The following is a 22759-nucleotide window of genomic DNA, read 5'->3' on the forward strand; positions in this document are numbered from 1 at the left end:
CCACTGCTTTCCATCAGCGAAGTTGCAACCTGGCCTCCTTGCCAAAAAAAAAAAAATGTTAAACAGCAGAGCATTCTCTTGTGCATTGCCAGTTGCCCGGGGAATTACATAAAGGCAATCAGTTGACTCACAGAGCTCTGTGATTAGCACATAATGATGTTATTTCATTGCCGAAAGTGTTAGGCTTTACTGATTCCCTGGCCACCAGAAATGTAATGAATTCTTCTGATCTTGGGCTGATTTCTTCTAATGAGCCGCACTAACTACGATAAGTCCCATAGTTTACAGAGCTAATAGTCTGGATAACGCTATATCTGCTGAACTTAGAGAATTGACTTTTGTTTCTTCCTCAAAGGGGAGGAATTTATTCCATTACAAAATGTAAATCTGAATAATAAAACCAGACCATTTCCAAATTTACACCCTATGCTTCCAGCTCTCTTGCAATAGTTGCTATGAAACTAAATACAAAACAGATCCAGGCTACTCCCCAGCTAATCTAATTATGTAAAACATTAACATCAAAATGTTTCTCCTCTGACCTACAGTACATGTGTAAACCACAACTCAGTGGAAGGTGGACTTGAAAGGAGGAAAGGGACTATGGGGATCAAGGGGAAATAATTATGTGGGCTAAGAAATTGCAGTATACAGAAAGGAATGGTGGGGTCCAGTTGAGAACTGTCTAGCCTTTATAAAGTATGTTTCCCATGGAGTATGTTTGAGGGTCATTTGCGTGTGTTTCATTTTGGGGGAAAATGGGCAGTATAAATGGTGTCTTATAGCATGGGATTAATAATGATATTTGTTAAGCACTTACTGTGTACCAGGCACTGCACTAAATTCTGGGGTGGCTACAAACAAATCGGGTTGGACACAGTCCCTGTTCCATGTGGGGCTCACAGTCTCAATACCCATTTTACAGATGAGGTAACTGAGAAGTGAAGTGACTTGCCCATGTTTACACAGCAAATAAACTGTGGGGCCGGGATTAGAACCTTCTGACTCCCAGGCCATGGTTTCATATATTCATTCATTCATTAAATTGTATTTATTGAGAGCTTACTGTGTGCAGAGGGTGAGGGTGCAGAGCACTGTACTAAGCACTTAGAGTACACTATAACAACAAACAGACATATTCCTGCCCACAAGGAGTTCACAGTCTAGAGGGGGAGACAGGCATTAATATAATTAAATAGATAAAATAAATTACAGATATATGCATATGTGCTGTGGGGATGGGAGGGAGGATGAATGAAGGAGCAAATAAGAACGGTGCAGAAGGGAGTTGTGAAGGTAGGACTGACAGGATTTAGTGATAGATTGACTATGTGGGTTGAGTGAGGGAGAGAAGTCAAGGATAACTCCAAGGTTACGAGTTGTGAGATAGCAGGGACGGTGTTGCCATTCCAAGTGCTAAGTACAGTGCTCTGCACATAGTAAGCGCTCAATAAATACTGTTGAATGAATGTTGCCATCTACAGTGATGGGAAGTCAAGGGGAGGACGGGGTTTGGGTGGAAAGATGTGTAGTTCTGTTTTGGACATGTTAAGCTGGAGGTGACGGGAGGACATCCAAGTAGAGATGTCTTGAAGGGAAGAGGAAATGTGAGACTGCAGAGAAGGCGAGAGATGTAGATTTGGATAGCATCCACATAGAGGTCATAGTTGAAGCCATGGGAGAGAATGAGTTCTCCGAGGGAATGGATGTAGATGGAGAACAGAAGAGGGCCCAGAACTGAACCTTGAGGGGCCCCCACAGTTAGTGGATGGGAGGCAGAGGAAGAACCCGCAAAGGAACGGCCAGAGAGATAGGAGAAGAACCAGGAGAGGACAGAGTCAGTGAAGCCAAGATTGAATAACATTTCCAGGAGAAGGGGGTGGTTCACAGTGTCGAAGGCTTTGAGGAGGATTAAGATGGAGTAGAGGCCATTGGATTTGTCAAGAAGGAGATAATAGGTGACCTTTCCTCTTCTCCCACTCCTTTCTGTATCACTTTGATTTGCTCCCTTTATTTATCTCCCCTCCCAGCCTCTCAGCATTTATGTACATATCTGCAATTAATTTATATTAATATATGACTTCTCCTCTAGACTGTAAGCTCTCTGTGGGCAGGAAATGTTTGATCATTGTTATATTGTATTCTCCTAAGGACTTAGAACAGTGCTCTGCACACAGTAAATAAAATTGACTGAGGGGCAGTTTGGCAGGAAATCTTAGGAACATGGTCGCTTTAGTGAGGATGCAGGGGAAACCTTAGAAAACTATGTTTTTCACTGAGCTCACTGAGATCATTGAGCTTCAGCTTTCAAGAAATCCATCTTTCCAGAGCCAGGTTTGAGCAAACTCTTTGCTCAAAAAAATAAGAAAATGTTTCTGAAGCCTTTTAAAATGGAAAAGGCTGTGGCTATCCTGACACTGTAAGAGAAATAAAAATACTAAATTTCATTTGAGTGTAGAAGGGGGATTGTTCCATGGATCTGAACAGTGTGATAATGTTAGGATAGGTTCTCGCCTCCTTACTTTCTTTTCTCTGTGACAGCTGATTCCGCATTTTCCAGATCTTCCTACCTGTCACCACCATTCTGGTTGGAAGATCTTCATTTATTCCATTCTGATCTTGACTAAAGCTGTGACTCCTTCCTTCTGTGTGCATATCTAATCTTTAAGGAGAAATAATGAAGTTAGGAATCTAATACTAAGAGAATTGGCAGAACTTCAGACTCAGTCCTAAAGTTCAGAGGTGATGGGAGTTTTAAGTTGAAAACTTTTCAATTTCATAGCTGAAATTGGAGCAAAACCATATGAACATCCGATTAAGCAGCATGGTCTAGTGGGTACAGCATGGACCTGGGTTCTAATCCCAGCTCTGGCACTTGTCTGCTGTGTGACCCTGGGCAAACCACTTAACTTTTCTGGGCTTCACTTCTCTCATCTATAAAATGAAGACTGAGGCTGGGAGCCCCATGTGGGACTTGGACTGTGTCCAGCCTGGTTAGCTTCTGTCTGCCCTGGCACTTAGTACAGTAATCAGTGCCTGGCACATGGTAGGTGCTTAACAACTACCATTAAAAATACAATCCCATTTTCTAAGCTTCCTGTACAAACATATAGGCCCTCTACCTGCCATCTGTCCCCTCACTGACATCCCAGGCTCCGGCTTCTCAATCTAATCCATACTTCTCTCTGCTGCACTGATCACTTATCAACAAAAACATTCAGTCCATGCCTCCCCACTCCTCAAGCACTTCCAGTGGCTGCCCATCTGCCTCTGATTCAAACAGAAACTCCTTACTGTTGGCTTTAAAGTACTCAGTCATCTCACCCTATCCTACGTCACCTCACTAATCTCCTACTCCAACCCAGCCTGCACACTCCTTCTCTGGCACCAGCTTACCCTGATCTCGTTTATTTCACTACTGACCCCTTTCCCACATCCTCCCTCAAACCTGGAACTCCCTCCCCTGCCATATATGCCAGACCACCATTCTCTACATTCAAAGCATTGTTAAGGTCACATCTTCTCCATGAGGTCTTCCCTGATTAAGCCCTCTTTCCCCTAGTTCGCTGTCCCTTCTACATCATCTGTGCTCTTGGATCTGTGATGTTTGGACATTTGATATTTGTCCTACCCCACCCCTAACCCCACAGCCCTCATATACATAACATTAAATTGCTTATTATAAATTATTTATATTACTTTCTGTCTCCCCCTCTAGACTCTAAGCTCATTATGGGTTGGGAATGAGTCTGCTAATTCTCTTGTACTCTCTGAAATACTTAGAAAAAGACTCTGCACATAAAAAGTGCTCAATAAATTGATTGATTTAGCAGATCTACCTCCCTGGGGTTCTGTAATCGGAGTCAAGGTGAAAAAGAAGTATGTAGTGGTTGCATCGAGAACTAAGGTGAGTTAATAATAATGTTGGTATTTGTTAAGCGCTTACTATGTGCCGAGCACTGTTCTAAGCGCTGGGGTAGATACAAGGTAATCAGGTTGTCCCACATGAGGCTCACAGTCTAAATCCCCATTTTACAGATGAGGGAACTGAGGCCCAGAGAAGTGAAGTGACTTGCCCACAGTCACACAGCTGACAAGTGGCAGAGCCAGGAATCGAACCCATGACCTCTGGCTCCCAAGCCCATGCTCTTTCCACTGAGCCACGCTCCTTCTCTTGACAGTGAGGTCGGATTAATCATAAGAATATACTGCAGAAGTGAGCACCACCGTGCACCTTTCTACCCCCTTTCTCCTTTATTTGAAATCTAGAACTTGATAATCGCTCCACCCTCAGCCTCATAGCACTTTTTGACTCCGTAACTTATTTTAATGTCTTCCTCCCCCTCTAGACTGAAAGCAGAGAATGCGCTACTAAGTCTGTTGTATTGTACTCTCCCAGTGCTCTGCATACAGTAAGCACTCAGTGATTACCATGATTAATCTACTGCTTGCAAAGCACTGCATATTAAGCGCTGCAGATCACACACTGTCCCTGCCTTCCAAGGCTCTCACAATCTAAAAGGTCTGGTGGAGGATGGATTTGGCACACAAAATGAAGCAATTAAAACACAAGAACAGCATAAAAGATGATGCATGTGATACGAGAAGTGGGGAACTGTGATTAGAAGCCGATTTTCAGACTCCTTGCAGCCCAGATTCCAACATTCACAGCTGTCAGAATAGCAGCCACCATAGAAGAGAGGTCTTAAGCAAAACCCCAGATCAGAATGCAAAGCCTAACTTGTCCCTTAACAAGAAAAAAGTCCGGGCATCCTTTATTTTAATATATCTTACCATCTGGAAAACTCTAGAAACAATCCTTGAGGACCCCTATATTGGGTGGCAAACTTGGCTGGTTGATCCCTTCTACTCAAGAAGTTTACAGTGTTTAACTGCTCCTGGGCGGGTTTACACTTCCCTTAGCGCATTGCTTTTAACTGTCTCTTAATCTAATTAGACAACATCTTCTAATCTCCTAACCCCATAGGCCCATAGTCCTCCGCCCTTCCAACTCACTGTATCATTCAGTTTCCCAGCTGGGTGGCCCTAACATTTAGGTATCTGGCGTATTTAACCAGAGAGAAACAGCAAAGCTTAGTGGAAAGAACATGGACCTGGAAATCAGAGGACCTGGGTTCTAATTCCAGCTCTGGCCATTGTCTGCTGTGTGACCTTGGGCAAGGCATTTAACATCTCTGTGCCTCAGTTACCTCATCTGGAAAATGGGGATTAAGACTATGACAGCCATCTGTGACATGGACTGTGTCCAACCTGATTAGCTTTTATCTACCTCACCTCTTAGTTCATTACCTGGCGCATGGTAAACACATAACAAATACAATTTAAAACAAAACAAAAAAAAAAACTAAGACCTCACAATCCCTAGACAGATTGAATGGCAAAGTCTTTACTGTTAATATTGATGACATTCAGGAAACCGTAACACACTAAACCAGCAGGCTATGTAAGGTTGGTGAGTATTCCAGTGACCAGGTTGTGTAGGCCCTCAAGAGTTAATACAGTCTGCAGTGTTACAAGCCCAAAATACTCAGAAATGGCTTTCCTATCCCTATCTACCCCAGAAGATCTGATAATTTATTACAGGCTAATATTACTTTTCCCTTTGGGAGGCCTACCTTTTTGTGTGACTCTACTATTCTAGATTGGAATGATGTAGTCCTTCAGAAAAAAAAATGATTGAAACTCCAATAAGTATTTAAAGGCCAATTGCAACATTTTTGTTCAAATTGTTGACTATCAACAATTAGAAAAGCAACTGTCAAAAACTCAACCATTGGCAATCATGGGCAAGAATGTCAGCCACTGAAAAGGTCCTTTTTGTTCAAATGAACATCTCCCTTGGATCTGCCTCCACATGGATGGAGTAGTCTGTCTGAATTGACCTTTCTGTTGAAAGGAAGCATTCTTAAACTCAGCTTCACAGCTGGCTTTGATACTGTCGACCACCCCCTTCTCCTGGAAACATTATCCAACCTTGGCTTCACTCACACTGTCGTCTCCCGGTTCTCTATCTCTCTGCCTGCTCATTCTCAGTCTCTTTGGCAGGCTCCTCCTCTGCCTCTCACCCTCTATTTGTGAGTTCAAACTGCTGCCATGTTAATCCAAGAATTTATCCTATCCCACCTAGGTTACTGCTTCAGCCTCCTTGCTGACCTTTCTGCTTCCCGTCTGTCTTCAGTCCATAATTCTCTCTGCTCCCCAGATCATTTTTGACAAAACCATTCAATCCACATCTCCCCACTCCTCATGAACCTCCAGTGGTTGCCCATCTACCTCCACACTAAATAGACACTCTTTACCATTGGCTTTAAAGCACTCAATTGCCTTCACCCACATCTTATCTCCCTGATTTCCTACTACAACCCAGGCTGTACATATCATTCCTCTAATGCCAACCATCTCACTCCACCGTGATCTCCTCTATCTCGCTACCAACCCATTGTCTATATCTTGCCACCGGCCCGGAACTGCCTCTCTTTTCAGATCAGACAATCACTCTCCCCATCTACAAAGCCTTATTTCCTCCAAGTGGCCTTCCCCAACTAAGCTCTCATTTTCTCCTCTCCTGCTCCATTTTGCGTTACCTTTGCCAACATTATTTTATTATTCTCCTAAATGCTTAGAATTGTGATCTGCACACATGGGATGATCTGCTAAGCTCGTGATATTCACCTCACCCTCAACCCCACAGCGCTTGTTTACTTGGCCTTAATTTATTTTAATGCTATGGGCAGGAAATGTGTCTAAGAACTTTGTTGTATTGTACTCTCCCAAGTGCTTAGTACAGTGCTCTGCGCAGAGTAAGTGCTCAATGAATCCATTTATTGATAGACAGAGGCTCCTTTTCTGATGAGTTCCCATCTTGGAGTTTAGGAGATTGATTCGACTCTTAGCTAGTTGTGACAGCATTTGGTTTGATTTTTGCTTGACTATTAATGAAAACATCTGTAGTTTCACTGAGTTGATTGCCCAATGATAGTGTGATTTATTGCAGCAGTGATTGTAACTTCTGCGCCTCTTCCTTTCTTCATTCACTATCTCATTTCTTTCATCTGGCTCTCTCCCTCCCACCTTTTCCTGGAAGCTAAGAACTGGCATAGAATGCTCTTGGCTTAGGCATCTGCTAAGCATAGGGATCAGCATTCCCTGGACTGGTTAGAACAGCACTAAATTATACTGGTAGTTAAATTACAATAATTCAGTGTGCTCAGGAATCTTTCCTGATTGGGGTGCAAAAAATGCCAAAAGCAGGGAATCTTTTCCATAATATTACCCTAGTGCCTTTTCTCCAAAATGTTTCCATTTCTTTTAGCCAGAAACACACCACCACATAGACCTACATATTCATTTACACAACTCCTAGTGGATTTGACTGTGTTCAGCTACCATTACTTCTTCATTCATTCAATCAAATTTATTGAATACTTACTGTGTGCAGAACACTGCACTAAGTGCTTGGAAAGTACAATTCAGCAATAGAGACAGTCCCTGCCCACAGTGGGTTTATAGTCTAGAAGGGAGGAGACGGGCATCAGAACAAGTAAACAGGCATTAAAAGCATCAATATAAATACTTCTCTCCCTGAAATTCTGTCCTGTTACCCCACAGAGACCTCCAATCTTCTGACTCCATCCAGTTTTCTCAAGTCATCATGCCCCATTTAGCCTCCTTACCCAAACTACCTTCCCTTGATGACCAAATTGACGCCCTCAACACCACCTCTTTACTGAAAACACACTCGCTTCCCTACCCCTTCATTGATCTCATACCACTAACCCACAGCCCTGGATAACCTCCACAGTCTTTTTCCTTCACTCCTGTGCATAAACTACCGAGCAGTGCTGGTAGAAATTTAGATACCAGGTTGACCTTGTCCACTTCAACTTTATCCTTGTATGCTTTAACTCTGCCCGGCAAAATTACTTCTCCGTCCTTATTGACACCCATCCCTACTGCCCTTGCCAGTTGTTCCAGACACTTAACTGCCTTGTCAAACACCTTGTCCCTCTCCCCGATGCCTTGCCCTAATAATCTGGCTACCTACTTTAATGGGAAAATTGAAACTATCAGTCGTGATCTCCCTCTAATCTCCCTTGCTTCTCTCCAGTCCCTCCCTCCTCCTGCCCCCTTTCCAACTCTACATCCTTTCCAGCAGGAGTATTTCAAAAGGAGATCTCCTGTCTTCTCTCAAAATCCACCCTCTCCACCTGTACAGCTGACCCTATCATTTTGTATCTTATCGAAATATTTGCCCCCTCCATTCTTCCCTCCCTGACCACCATCTTCAACTGTTCACTCTTCAGTGGCTTCTTCCCCACCTCTTTCAAATGTGCTCTTGTCTCCCCATTCTAAAAAAGCCCTCACTGGACCCCACGGCTCCCTTCAGTTACTGCTCCATCTCCCTCTTATTTTACCATTCCTCTCAATACTCCTTGAGCAAGTTATCTACATCTGCTGTCTCAAATTCCTCTTCTCCAATTCTCTCCTTGACTCCCTCCTTCTGTCCCCTTTACAGAAACCACCCTCTCAAAGGTCGCAAATGACCTCCTTCTTGCCAAATCTAATGGCCTCTATTCTACCTTAATCCTCCTTGACCTCTCAAAAGCCTTAGTCACTGCTGACCACCCCCATTCCCAGGAAACTTCATCCAACCTTGACTTCACTGTTCTCTCCTGGGTCTCCTCCTATCTCTCTGGCTGCTAATTCTCAGTCTCTTTTGTGGGCTCCTCCTCTGCCTCTCACCCCCTAACTGTGGGAGTCCCTCAAGGTGTAGTTCTGGGTCTCCTTCTATTATTCTCTATCTATACCCGCTCCCTTGGAGAACTCATTCTCTCCCATGACTTCAGTTACCACCTTTATGCAAATGATTCGCAAATCTACATCTCCGGCCCTCATTTCTCTCCCTCTCTCTAGTCTTGCATGTCCTCCTGCCTTCAAGACATCTCTACTTGGATGTCCTCCGGCCATCTCAGACGTAACATATCTTAGAATATACAACATTGCTAAAATCCTCCCTTTCCTTTCCATCCAAACCATTACTGTGTTAATCCAAACATTTATCCTATCCTACCTTGACTGTAACAGCCACCCTCCTGACCTCCTTGCCTCCTTTCTCTCCCCACTCCAATTCATCCTTCACTCTATTGACTGGATCATTTTTTTTACAAAAGTGTTCAGTCCATATTTCCACACTCCTCAAGAACCTCCAGTGATTGCTCATCCATCTCTGCATCAAACAGAAACTCCTTAGCATTGGCTTTAAAGCACTCAATCACCTTGCCCCCTCCTGTTACATGTCACTACTTTCCTACTACAACCCAACTCATACACTTTTTTCCTCTGTCAACCTACTCACTGTAACTTGATCTCATCCTTCCCACCGCTGACCTCTGGCCCACGTTCTGCCTCTGGCCTTGAAGCCTCTCCCTTTTCATATCCAGCAGACAATTACTCTCACCTCATTCAAAGACTTATTGAAGGCTTATCTCATCTAAGACTTTCCCTACTAAGACTTCATTTCCTCTTTTCACACTCTCTTCTGTCCCCTTGACTTGCTCCTTTTATTCACCCCACACTCCCCAAACTCCACAGTACTTATGTCATATCCATAATTTATTTGTTGTAATGTCTGTCTCCTCCTCTAGACTGTAAACTTGTTTTGGGAAGGGAATGTGTCTGTTATATTGTTGTGTTATACTCTCCCAAGCACTTTGTACAGTGTTCTGCACATGGTGAGTGCTCAATAAAATGATTGAGCATTTAAAACACCAATTACCAAAAAAAAAAAAATGACTGAGCTACATTTTGTTCTAGGGGGTGTTGTTCTGAAAGTTTTTTTTTCCCAGAGAAGTAAACTTATCTTTCAAGTTCCTTGTGGGCAGGGATCGTATCTACTAATTCTTTTATCTTGCAATTTCCCAAGCTCTTAGTACAGTGGCACCTCTTTTCATTTGAAAGAGTGGATAATGTCCTGTAGAAGTTTTCTTTTCGTCTCTCTCAAAAAGCTGTTGACATTTCTACGAGTCGTGCCAGCAACTTGTGCCATACCACAGAATCTCTGCAGCTACTACTGTCTTCCCCCACCTCCCCCATCCCCCCTCAGAAGAACCAATTGTGTCAAACTCCAGTCTTCTTACTTTCTTTGGTCTGGCAGCCTTGAAAATATATACTGGGTGTTGCTAGACTGTTCTGCCAGACAGACCTTTTTTTTTTTTTAAAAAAAAAAGGTATTTAAGTGCTTACTATGTGCCAGCCAGTGTTTTAAGTGCTGGGGTAGTAGATACGTTGTAACCAGCTTGGACGCAGTCCATGTCCCATGTGGGACTCACAGACTTAATCCCCATTTTATAAATGAGGTAACTGAGGCTCAGAGAAGTGACATGACTTGCCCATGGGCACACATTGGACAAGCAGCAGGGCCAGGATTAGAATCCAGGTCCTTCTGACTCCCAGGCCTGTGCTCTATCCACTAGGCCAAACTGCTTCTTGCCCATATCACTTGTACATATCTATGTATGTGCACGTATGTGTGACTGTGAGACCTTTAGAAATACACCCCAAAATTCTCATCCCTCCTACACCCAAATGCACCAGCATTCATGCCACTTCTTTACTGTAATAAACCCCAGTCCCTGAGCACAGATGTGATGTCTATATGAATTTTAGATTTTCTTAGTGGGACCAAAAATGCCATTTCAAATATTCAGCTAGTGGGGACAGGTGTTCCGTGAGATTATTTGTATTGTGGATGTAGTGGAAGAGAAAGTAAAAAGCCATATTTCAGTGTAAATCCCTCAAGGGCAGAGACTATGTATTTTACTTCAGTCAGTGGTATTTATTGATTATGTTCTGGGTGCAGGGTTCTCTACTCAGGATTTGGAAGAGTGCAATAAAATTGTCCTGAAAGAGTTTACAAATCTACGAGGCAAGGCAGATACCAAGACAAACTATAGGTAGGAGGAAGCAACAGAATAGAGGTATGTTCATAAGTTCTCTGGGGGCCTTTAGAAGAAATAGAAAGACATTCTTTAATAGTAACAATAATAATAATGATGATGATTTTGATATTTGTTAAATTTTATGAGCCAAGCACTGTACTAATCGCGGGAGTAGATATACTATAATCAGGTTGGACAAGTCCCTGTCCCACATAAGGCTCAGAAACTAAGTAAGGGAGAGAACAAGTATTACAAATGAGGAAATTAAGGCATAATGAAGTTAAGTGATGTGCCCAAGGTCACACAGCAGGCAAGTGGCAGAGTTGGGATTAGAACCCAGATCTTTCTGACTCCCCCCGCAAGCCCATACTTTTCCCACTAGGCCATGCTAAGCAGCAACATACGATACTTTCAAAAACCACTTTAAGCAGTTTGAACATTCTGAGGAAAAATGTTTTTTATAAAATTTTAATTGAATTTGAAAGCTTATAAACTGGGAACCAAATTTGAGATTTGAGGGTATCCCAGGAGACATGGACTCAAGACATTTACCCTGCCGGTAGCTCCTTCAAACCAGGCAGCCTAGAATAACATCCAGTCACCGACAGGAGTTAACACAATGGGCACGGCATGATGAAATAGTAATTCTAAGGCAAGGTCTTACCTATGGCAGAAGGCCTATAATAACAATAACTGGTATTTGTTATGTGCCTATTCTGTGCCAAGGACTGTACTAAGGAACAGAGTAGATACAAGATAATTAGGCCAGACACAGTCCCTGTCCCACATGGGACTGGGTCATGGGATTTGGTCATTGGTTCAAATCCCATCTCTGCTGCTTGTCAGCTGTGTGACTTTGGGCAAGTTGCTTAATTTCTCTGTGCCTCAGTTACCTCATCTGTAAAATGGGGATTAAGACTGTGAGCCCCACGTGGGACAACCTGATCACCTTGTATCCTCCCCAGCGCTTAGAACAATGCTTTGCACATAGCGTTTAACAAATGCCATCATCACAAGAGGCTCACAAGTCTAAATGGGAAGGGGGAAAGGTATTGAATCCCTATTTTATAGATGAGGAAGCTGTTGCCCAGATAGTTTATAAAGGACTTGCCCAAATTCACAGACCGGGCAAGTGGTTGAGCTGGGATTAGAACCCTGGCCCTCTCTCCCTGAAAGTCCCCCTCAGAATGAGTGAGACTCCCTCATGAAAGTAGGCATACCATTTAAAGCTAAATCAGGTTATTCACTGATCAAGAAGTGAAAATGAGGACACTTTCAGATGAGACTCAGGGTGTATGCAAAAGGAACAATAGGAAATAGTTGGGCTGAGCCCTATCAACAGAGCTCCTAATTTCAGCTTTGCAGTGTAGAGAGATCTGTGCCTTCCTCCCATAGTGAAGTCATCATTCATTATATGTTGAATTAGACTCTCCCAAGCACACTGAAAGCACTCAGTAAATACCACTATCAATTAAATGTCACAAATGTAAAGTGGCAGCTGCTACCAACATGCTGATGTGTGCACACCCACAGAATCTGATCTACTCTGAACCCTCCCTTCCTCAAGGGTTTGATTTTAAGTGACCTAGGGCCAGATGAAATCTTTCTTGGGGCAGATATTGGGGTTGGGCACTCCTGTAGTTGAAGCAGTGTGGCTTTGGGGTAAAAGCATGGGCCTGGAAGCCAGAGGATCTTGGTTCTGCCACATGCCTGCTGTTTGACTCTGAGCAAATCACTTAACTTCTCTGTTAAATGGGGATTAAATCTTACTCCCTCCTAGTTAGAGTGTGAGCCCCAGTGGGAGGGGAACTGTATCCAACCTGATTAACTTGTATCTACCCCAGTGCTTAAGAGGTAAGCACTTAAGAAATATGACAGTAATAATATTGTAAGTTTTCTTCATGCAGATCCTCTGTCCTGTCAGTTCATGTTCATTCAGAATCAGATTATCCAATTACCACACAAAGAAAGCCCTTTTTGATTTAGAAGGATTTTGTGATTGTATTCCTCAGTGAGGAACAATAGAGGTAACAAACACCACAGCACAGTGGTCTGGGAGTCAGGGCATCTCTGCCATTTGACTGCTGGGTGACCTTGGGCAAGTCACTTAACTTCTCCATGGTTCAGTTGCCTCATCTGTAAAATGGGAATCAATCAATCATATTTATTGAGTGCTTACTTTGTGCACAATGCTGTACTAAGTGCTTAGGAGAGTACAATATAACAACTAATGGACACATCCCCTGCCCAAGACGAGTTTACGGTCTAGAGGGATTAAGACTGTGAAGCTCAACTGGGACAGGGGTCGTGTCCTACTTCATTATCTTGTATCTACTTCTGTGCTTACTACAGTTACTGGCACATAGTAGATGCTAAATAAATACTACTAAAAAAGTGTGAGCCACTGCAATTTTGCCTTTTGTTGCTTTCTTCCTCCGTCCATGTGTCTGAGTTCTTACTCACCAAGCACTTAAACTAATTCACCCCATAGCCTGGATGCAAACATCTTTCAACTCGGTTGCTTCCCCTCATTGCAATTACTACTAATGTCTTTCTCCCCCAGTAGACTGTAAGCCCCTTGAATGCAATGATTGGACCTACCAACTTCATTGCACTTTCCCTATTCATTCATTCAATCAATAGTATTTATTGAGCGCTTACTGTGTGCAGAGTACTATACTAAGCCCTTGGGAAGTACAATTCAGCAACAAAGAGAGGCAGTCCCTGCCCACAGCGGGCTCACAGTGTAGAATAGGGGAGACGGACATCAAAACAAGTAATCAGGCATCAGTGGCATCATTATAAATAAATAGAATTATAGATATATACACATAATAAAAATAAATATAATTATAATTATAAATATGTACATATATACATAAATGCTGTGGGGTTGAGGGGGTAGAGCAAACGGAGTGAGTTGGGGTAATGGGGAGGGGTGGGGGAGCAGAGGAAAAGGGGGACTTAGTCTGGGAAGGCTTTGAAGAGGGAAAGTGTGCTAGTTTGGCAGATATGACGAGGGAAGGTATTCTAGGCCAGAAGTAGGACATGGGTCAGGGGTCGATGGTGGAACAGGTGAGAACGAGGCACAGTGAGAAGGTTAGTATCAGAGGAGAGGAGTGCGTGGGCTGTAGAAGGAGAGAAGGGAGGTGAAGTAAGAAGGGGCAAGGTGATGGAGAGCTTTGAAGCCAATAGTGAGGAGTTTTTGCTTGATATGGAGGTTGATAGGCAACCACTGGAGATTTTTGAGGAGGGGGAGTGACATGCCCAGAACGTTTCTTTAGAAAGATAATTGGGGCAGCAGAGTGAAATGTAGACTGAAGCAGAGAAAGATGGGAGGTTGGGAGATCAGCAAGGATGCTGATGCAGTAATCCAGTTGGGATAGGATGAGTGATTGTCCTAACGTGGTAGTGGTTTGGGGAGAGAGGAAAGAGTGGATCTTGGCATACTATCACTTAGTACAGTGCTCTGGGCACAGTAAGTGCTCAATACATGCTTTTGATTGATTGATTTTATTTTGGCCAGTGGCTTGGGGGTGGGTACAAGGTGGGGATGATCCATAACAAGGTTTACAGTCTCTAGACTGTAAGCTCATTGTGGCTAAGGAATGTGACTGGTTTTTGTTGTGTAATACTCTCCCAAGCACTTAGTATAGTGTTCTGTACATAGTAAGCACTCAACAAATACAATTGAATGAATGAACAAATGACATGAAAAATGCTGTTAGTCTAATTCCACATTCTGCAGATGATAACCACAGGTAGCTCCTTTCCTCCTTTTCCATTCCTTTGCCTAGGGGTGTATGCATATGGGCCAAATGAACACAGTAGCAGTAGAGTGGCAGAGTGGTTCTTGGGATGAAGATGCAGCAAGAGAGGTTCAGTTGGCTTGTTAAGGCAGGTCTTCCCACCGTCTAGCCTGAGGTAGACCAACTGCATGCCAGCCTGCCACGGTGACTCCTTCTAACCCACTGTCTGTTTTCCTTTAACCACCTTTTCTCTCTAGCTTTCTATTTTCCTCCTACCAGTTCTCATCTGTCATCCCAAATCCTTGCCTCTGGTTGCAGCTGCCACCTTGAAGCCTGACCGTGACTTGGTTCCAAGGCATTGTAGTATATATAGTACATTAAATATTTTCAGGCTATGAATTCATGCCACAGCCCCCGAATAACGATCGGAGACCAGGACAGATATGTGATCACTGAAGGGACCTTATGAATTTGGATCCCCTGTACAATCATCATAGGTACATAATATCAGTCAGTCAGTCATATTCACTGAGAGCTTAGTATATGCAAAGCACTGTGCCAAGAGCTTGGGAGAGTACAATATAGCAATATAACAGACATATTCCCTGCTTATGGAAGAGGTAGTGGGGGTTGCTCAAAATCTGTCCAACCACATAAAAGAAGTCTGTTCAACAGCTTTATGATGATGACAATAATTACTGTGATATATTTTAAGCACCTACTATAGGTTTATAGATGAATTTACTGGGGTAAATTCATTCATTCAAACATATTTATTGAGCGCTTACTGTGTGCAGAGCACTGTACTAAGCGCTTGGAAAGTACAGTTCAGCAACAAAGAGAGACAATCTATGTCCATAATGGACTCACAGTCTAGAAGGGGGAAGCAGATGTCAAAACAGTATACAGGCGTCAATAGCATCAATATAAAAAAATAGAATTATAGATATATAGACCATTAATATAAATACATAGAATTATAAATATGTAAATAAATACACAAGTGCTGTGGGATGGGGCGGGGGTTAGAGCAAAGGGAGCGAGGGGGAGGGGGAGCAGATCAGATCATTATTCATCAGATCATTATCTTTGAATGGGAAAGACATGCGTAGGATGAACTTTTATTTGGTGAGCTCAAATCCTCCACATCTCATCAATATCCATTTTCACAGCCTCCTGAAATCCCCCCACCTGCACTCACCACCCATGTTATTTACTGAACACCGTACTAAGTGATTGGAGAGAATACAGTAGAGTTGGTAGACACATTCCCTGCCCACAGGGAACTTATTTTCTCAATGAATGTCCCTTGTTCTTGGTCATGCCATTCCAGTAAGCCTCCTTAGCAGTTCTGTCTATTGCCAATTTTGGGGCTTCATTTATTCATTCATTTTCCCATGCTCTCGTCACCTGTTAAAGCTGTGTTTTATCTCTTGTTCCCATAGTATATTTAGAGTCTGTATCTGCATAGATCACCTTTTGACCTGTAATACTAATAATAGTGATGGTATTTATTAAACATTTACTTATCTGTCAAGTGCTGTTCAAAGCGCTGGGGGTTGATAAAAGCTAATTAGGTTGGATACAGTCCCTGTCCCACATTGGGCTCACAGTCTTAATCCCCATTTTACAGACGAGTTAACTGAGGCACAGAGAAGTGAAGTGACATGCCCGAGGTCACGCAGCAGGCAGATTAGGAGTCAGGTCCTTCTGACTCCCAGGCCTGTACTGTATCCACTAGGCCATTGTGCTTCTCACTAGGCCACACTGTTTCTGTGTAAGTTCCTCAAGGACAGAGACCCTGCCCTTCACTTTCAGGCTACTGTCCCAGGCATCTGATGCAGTGCTCTGCACATAGTAGATGATCAGTGAATACTATCGGTAAATGAAAGTACAAGCACATGTATACATAAGGAGAATGGTATGTAGGTGTGGAATCCACAACCGATGCGCAGGTCATTGATATTTTCTTTTTGCTTTTGTCTTCTGCCAATCTCTGTGAGGCCATGACAGCCAAATGTGAAATGAATAATGAATGGAATGAATCTCATCAGCTTCTGGTCACAGCTGGTTGCCTCGGTTGAGAGGTTGGGCGCTTGCTTTTGATTCTTCTTGTTGATCACCGGAGGGGCGACCCAGTGGCCGTTGTGTGGAAATTCTGCAGGGATGCTTTATTTCCTGTGGTGTGAGGTCAGCAGGATTGCTGGCACTTGTCCTGTGAAAATACTTTGTGGAAGGAACTACAAGATTTCATTTTATGTTGCCCTGACCCTGCAGCTTCTTTGCCGAGTTACTGTTGGGGAGATTAGAATGGCTGAGAGTCCTGATTGCTTTGTTTTGAACGTCTATCACCTACTGCATATTCGTCTGGTGGTGCATCGGGGAGGGAAGGGGACAGGTGGTTTCCAAAAGCTTTGTCTTTGGCAACTTAAAGCATGAAATTACCAGCTGAAGCATTCAGGGGTTTGTAATCGTGACTATAGGCTTTTCACTTTAATCTTGCCCGGAGTTTACAGGGGTCTTGCACTGGACAATCAAATGAAAGATTGCTTAAACCAGTGTCCTGTTATCTTGATTGTGTTTGTGGAAAGAAAAACAGTGCCTAAAGAATCGACCAATGGTACTTACTTGAAATACTGTGAAGTCTCAACCACATTCTTCCTTTTACCTTCTAAATAACCCAAATTAATTTCCTGGGAGAATGGTTGGAATTGGCTACTTTGAATGACTATATACCTCAATTCCATAATTTTTCAGGTGCTCCACATTTTACTGAGATTCATTCATCTCTGCCTTCCCCTCTCAAAATAACTGGTATTTATTAAGTGTTTACTATGTGCCAAGCACTCTACTAAGGGCTACGGAAGTTACAAAATAATCAGGTCCCTTATGGGGCTCACTGTCTAAGAAGGAGGGAGAACAGGTATCAATCCCCATTTTGAAGAAGAGGGAACTGAGGCACAGAGACGTAAAGTGATTTGTCCAAGGTGACACAGCAGAGTGGGATTAGATCCCAGGTCCTCCGACTTCCAGGTCCATGGTCTTTCCATTAGGTCATGCTCTTTTCTCTGAGATTGTCTGCCCCTTGTGACATAAGGGTATATCTGAATTGTTTATCTGGTGCTCAGTAAACAGCATATTAATAATCTAACTTAATTTTTAGTACCATGACTCTTGAAGCTGACATGTTCACATTTCACTCAAACATCTCCTGGAGCTTAAATGACCAGTAATTTCACAGGGCACTGAGATACCCAGGACATCACCTGTGTGTCACCTGATGACTTCACCTCTACCATTTTGCAGAATTATGCTGAGCTCACCCAAGCTGAGGACATTTCTCTGGGGGGTGGGGAGACTCCTGGCCCTCCCCAAATTATTCCAGAACTGTTGCATTTTCCTTCTCTGGTCTCCATGTTCACAGGTGCCACTTTTGAGATACAGAACTAGGCAGCAGGAACAGTGGCGGAGAGAGACTAGGCACTTAAATTGAAAATAGCAGTCATAAAGGAGTCTGGTACCCTCTTTGAACTGGACTAGGGACAGACCAGTGAAACACAGACTAGCTGATAAAAAACTGGTTGACTGACCCCTCAACTGTGGCAGAAGCCTGACTGTTATAACAGGATTTTGAAAGCATGCTTTACTGGTATTTAATATATTATTTGTACATGTGGAAGCTCACACTTTCCCTTTCGCCACATACTTTTGGTGCCATACTCCTCTGTTTTTACTGTTTTCAGTGGTATTCAGTTAGTGATTCTAAAACCGTCTCCCACAGGAAGATGATATAATGGAAAAAAAAAACCAGATTCTCCATCTGAGGGACAGATACTAGCGGAAGAAAATCTGGGGGGAAGACAAGTTGTCTAAGAAAATATAGGACTGAGCCAGGGCTGTGAAACTTGTAGCAGACATGTGGGATCCCCAAAGGTCGTGACTCATGTTTTAGAAAAGATAAAGAAATGATGATGAATACTTTGGTCATTTCATGGGCTGATAATTATAATTTGCTTTGCTTGAGTCGTCCAGTTCGGGCCATTATGAGATTACAACTAATCTGGAAAAGCTTTCATTGAAGTATTTGAGTGTGGGGGTGGGTGGGGAAGGAGAGAGAGAGAGAAATAATATGAATATGAGAATGAATGCATATACAAATGCTCACAGCTATACAGCTCAACCGGGTCAAGTAAAAATTATATGCAAAATATGCAGAAGCAAGAAGGGGATTTTTTTTCCTCAAGGAACACACATTTTCGTATATAAATAATTTGCATTCTATTGACGTTGAAGTAATTTGCATCCTAATTGTGCTGGATTATTTCAGAACTGAGTTCATTTGTGCACCTCTACAATTTACAACACTGCATGTACAATATATTCAGACATAGACCTTTGTCTCAAATATAATTATCACTGTTTTGGGTGAAGGATTTTGGTGCTGTGCCTCACATTCTTCAATCAAACTACAGATTGACAGCCCACTGTGCTGAACTTGTAGACATGGGGGCAGACAGACTCAACCTTTACTTAGAAAACTTGTGGTCATCTTGAATTGCTTTCCTGTTATCCTGAGCGTATGGCCAAGGCATTCAAGGAATAACACACCTCAGGTCACAAGTGATATTTGCTAGGGTGAACTCACTCTGACCTTTTAATTTATTTCCTGGTTTATATTTCCAGCCTTTGCTTAATTCTCCTTTCTTTGTTTTGTTTCCCAACAGAATGATACCCCTTTCTTCACAAACTTTGACGATGAATCTTCATCGTGGCCAGACCCAGGAATATGTGATCAAGCCCAAGTATTTTCCAGCTCAGAAAGTCATTTCAGGAGAACAATCCACTGAAGGTTCCCTGCCTCTCAGAATTGGTCAGGATCAAATTTTATCCCCTTTTCAGTGTGAGTACAGTTGCGGTCAGAAGCATTCGTGAATTATGTTTCAGATTTTGGAAAAATTTTATGTTAAATCTGGATGGTTCTAAAGTGTCAAACTGCATAAAATTCAAAAGGAAAAAAAATAATTTCAATCATAATGTTAAGTCTGGATGGTTCTAAAGTGTCAAACTGCATATCATTCAAAAGGAAAAAAAATAATTCAGATAATAATAACATGAGGCATTTAACATACTTTCTTATTCTAAGGTAGGACAATTATCTTGAATCAATCCATCAGTGGTATTTATTGAGAGCTTAGTGTGGGCAGAGCACTGTACTAAGCTTTTGGGAAAGTACAATACAACAAAGTTGGTAGATGTGATCCCTGCCCACCAGGAGATTACACTCTACAGGGCGAGACAGACATTGAAACAGATTACAGATATAGGAAATAGCAGATTACAAGAACGTTTCCATAAATTATGTGGTTGGGATGAGTATCAGGGTGCTTAAGGGGAACACTTGATGGCAGGCTGTAATACAAAGTGAATCACCACTTGAGTTACGAAATTCATTCATTCAGTAGTATTTATTGAGCGCTTACTATGTGCAGAGCACTGTACTAAGCACTTGGAATGTACAAATCGGAAATGCTATTGGTATTTGAGTACTTGTTTCAGAGAAGTGCTTCTCTGGGAACAAATGTAATGTCAGGAGTAGATGTTTCCTGACCATCTTCAAGTAACAAAACCACCTCCATTTACATGATGATCAAAACTGATTTCTTGCAGAGTTCTGCTTCAGTTGCCATTCTTTATTCCATTGAGTTATGGCTTTTAGCTGTCCAGTGAAATGATGAAGTGGCATATTTTACTCCACCTTCTCAGAGGGCTATTGTATTGGTGCTTGGCTTAGTTTTTGTCCCGTTGAGTGGGAAGCCCATGGCCTTGTGAGAGAGTGGAGAATGTGAAGATCTATGGTTTAGAGATGACAGAGTTTCCTGGCAGAATCTGAAGCAAGAGATCCTTCAGGGAAATGGCAGAGTCCTAGACAGCTGAGACTTATGCACCAATTCGAATGAATTACTTCTCTGATCTGTGGGGCAAGGGTGTAGGAGAGATAGAAAGAGGGAAAAGGAGAGAGAGTGGGACTGAAAGAGAGCATTAAAAAAAAACCCTCTTTTTTGACCCTTTGGAAATATTGGGAAACTGTAGATTTATTTTATTTTCAAATTTTTGAGGACTCCCAAAATTATTTAAAGGACCTTAAAGTGATTTTCAGCCATTGACATTGGTTTGGATCTCTGGATCTTAGGCAATTTTGTGTCTGCGGGGATAATTCTGCCCTGTTAGCAGAGAACCAGTGGAGCAGTCTAGTGCCATGCCAGGGGAAGGGGACAAAAATATAACAGTGAAGTAGAAAAGCTACTTAAACGACCCTGCTGCCTCCAAGCAGGATTTTTCCTAAATCGTCCCGGGTAGAAAATATCTCCCTGTGTAAAGGGAAAGGATCCTACCAAATTTCCCATCGAATCTTGTTCTGTGTTTGAAGAACCTCATGGAGGTTGAAGAAGGATCTTTTTCCTATGAACTTTGAAAACAGTGAACTTAAAAGAAGTGTTTGATTTATCAATACATTTATTTCAATCCCCATTTTCCAGAAACCTTTTAAAAGTCAAAGGTATGTGCGTGTCATATTTAGCATGGTATCAAACCAACTGACTGAAAAAAGAGCATATAGTCAAATTTAAGAGGCTAAAAAGGGTTATTATTAATCAGTCAGTCAATTGGATTTGTTGAGGGCTTACTATGCACAGAGCACTGTTCTAAGCGCTTGGGAGAGTACAGTGTAACAGAGTTGATAGTTTTATTCCCCACTCATAGGGAGCTGACAGAATAGATGGGGGAGAAAGAGACTTTCTTTTAAGTTTTAAGTTTGCTATTAAGAAATTTTATAAAAAAAATTTTGGGTTTTAAGAACTCTGATTTTTTGAAGTTTATGAATAAGATTTTCAGGCCTGCTGCTTGGATTTGTAGCCAGACAAGAGAGGAGAGTAGGGAGGGTTGACCGCAAAGATTGAGTCTGTTTATAACTTAAAGACTTCTTGGGTGGTTCTCCCCTAATGACCACACAAGACTGTTTTTACTCCTTATTTTGATGGAAGAGACAGGCATGGGTTCAGGTGCCTTTCCCTGAGAGGTTAGCAACATTCTAGCTGAATTGCATCCAGAAGAAACCTCATCTCTTCCTCCACCTATTTGTCCATGAAATGGTCATATCGTTGCTCAGGGGTTGCAGAATATTGGTCTGTGTTTATTACTGACAGTAAAAGTTTTTGAGTTTTGGCATTTTCTTTACCTGGTCTAAAAGTTTTGGGAAGAACAGGTACCAGGCCAGCAGAAGCCTCCATCTGGTTTGGCCAGCAGAGAGAACCCACGGGGTTTTGTGCCCAAGCTTCACTGTGCCCCTTCCATCTGCAGAACAATTACTCTTCGTGGCACAGTGGAAAGAGCCTGGGCTTCGGAGTCAGAGGTCATGGGTTTGACTCCCAGCTCTGCCACTTGTCAGCTGTGTGACTGTGGGCAAGTCACTTCACTTCTCTGGGCCTCAGTTATGTCATCTGTAAAATGGGGATTAACTGTGAGCCTCACATGGGACAACCTGATTACCCTGTATGTACCCCAGTGCTTAGAACAGTGCTCTGCACATAGTAAGCACTTAACAAATACAAACATTATTATTACTCTTCCCCGTTCAAAGCGTTATTGAAGGCACAGCTCCTCCAAAAGGCCTTCCCTGACTAAACCTTCCTTTCCTCTTCTTCCATTCCCTCTGTGTCACCCTGACTTACTCCTTTTATTCATCCTCCCTCCCAGCCCCACAGCACTTATGTATATTTCTAAGCAGAAGCAGCATAGCTTAATGGCAAGAGCATGGGGTTGGTAGTCAGAGGATGGGGGTTCTAATACCGTCTCTGTCACTTGTCTACTGTGTCACATTGGGCAAATGTGACAAATCACTTAACCTCTCTGTGCCTCAGTTACCTCATCTGTAAAATGGAGATTAAGACAATGAGCCCTGCAAGGGACAACCTGATTACCTTGTTTTACCTCAGTGCTTAGAACAGTGCTTGGCACATAGTAAGCACTTAACAAATACTATAATTATTAATTATT

The 22759-nt window shown here is 42.5% G+C and overlaps 1 protein-coding gene across 6 annotated transcripts in view; it reads left to right on the forward strand.

Moving 5' to 3' along the window:
• LTBP1 (latent transforming growth factor beta binding protein 1) overlaps positions 1-22759 on the forward strand; it is a 416540-nt gene that overhangs the window by 111669 nt on the left and 282112 nt on the right. For 5 of the 6 annotated variants that reach the window (XM_029058450.2, XM_029058420.2, XM_029058428.2 and 2 more), the window contains exon 4: positions 19432-19607. In XM_029058450.2, coding sequence (XP_028914283.1) covers positions 19432-19607 — 176 coding nt within the window. The remainder of the gene's footprint in view (positions 1-19431; positions 19608-22759) is intronic. The other variant, XM_029058438.2, reaches the window with a different exon arrangement.

Source organism: Ornithorhynchus anatinus, chromosome 1, assembly GCF_004115215.2.
Source record: "Ornithorhynchus anatinus isolate Pmale09 chromosome 1, mOrnAna1.pri.v4, whole genome shotgun sequence".
Classification (NCBI taxonomy): domain Eukaryota; kingdom Metazoa; phylum Chordata; class Mammalia; order Monotremata; family Ornithorhynchidae; genus Ornithorhynchus; species Ornithorhynchus anatinus.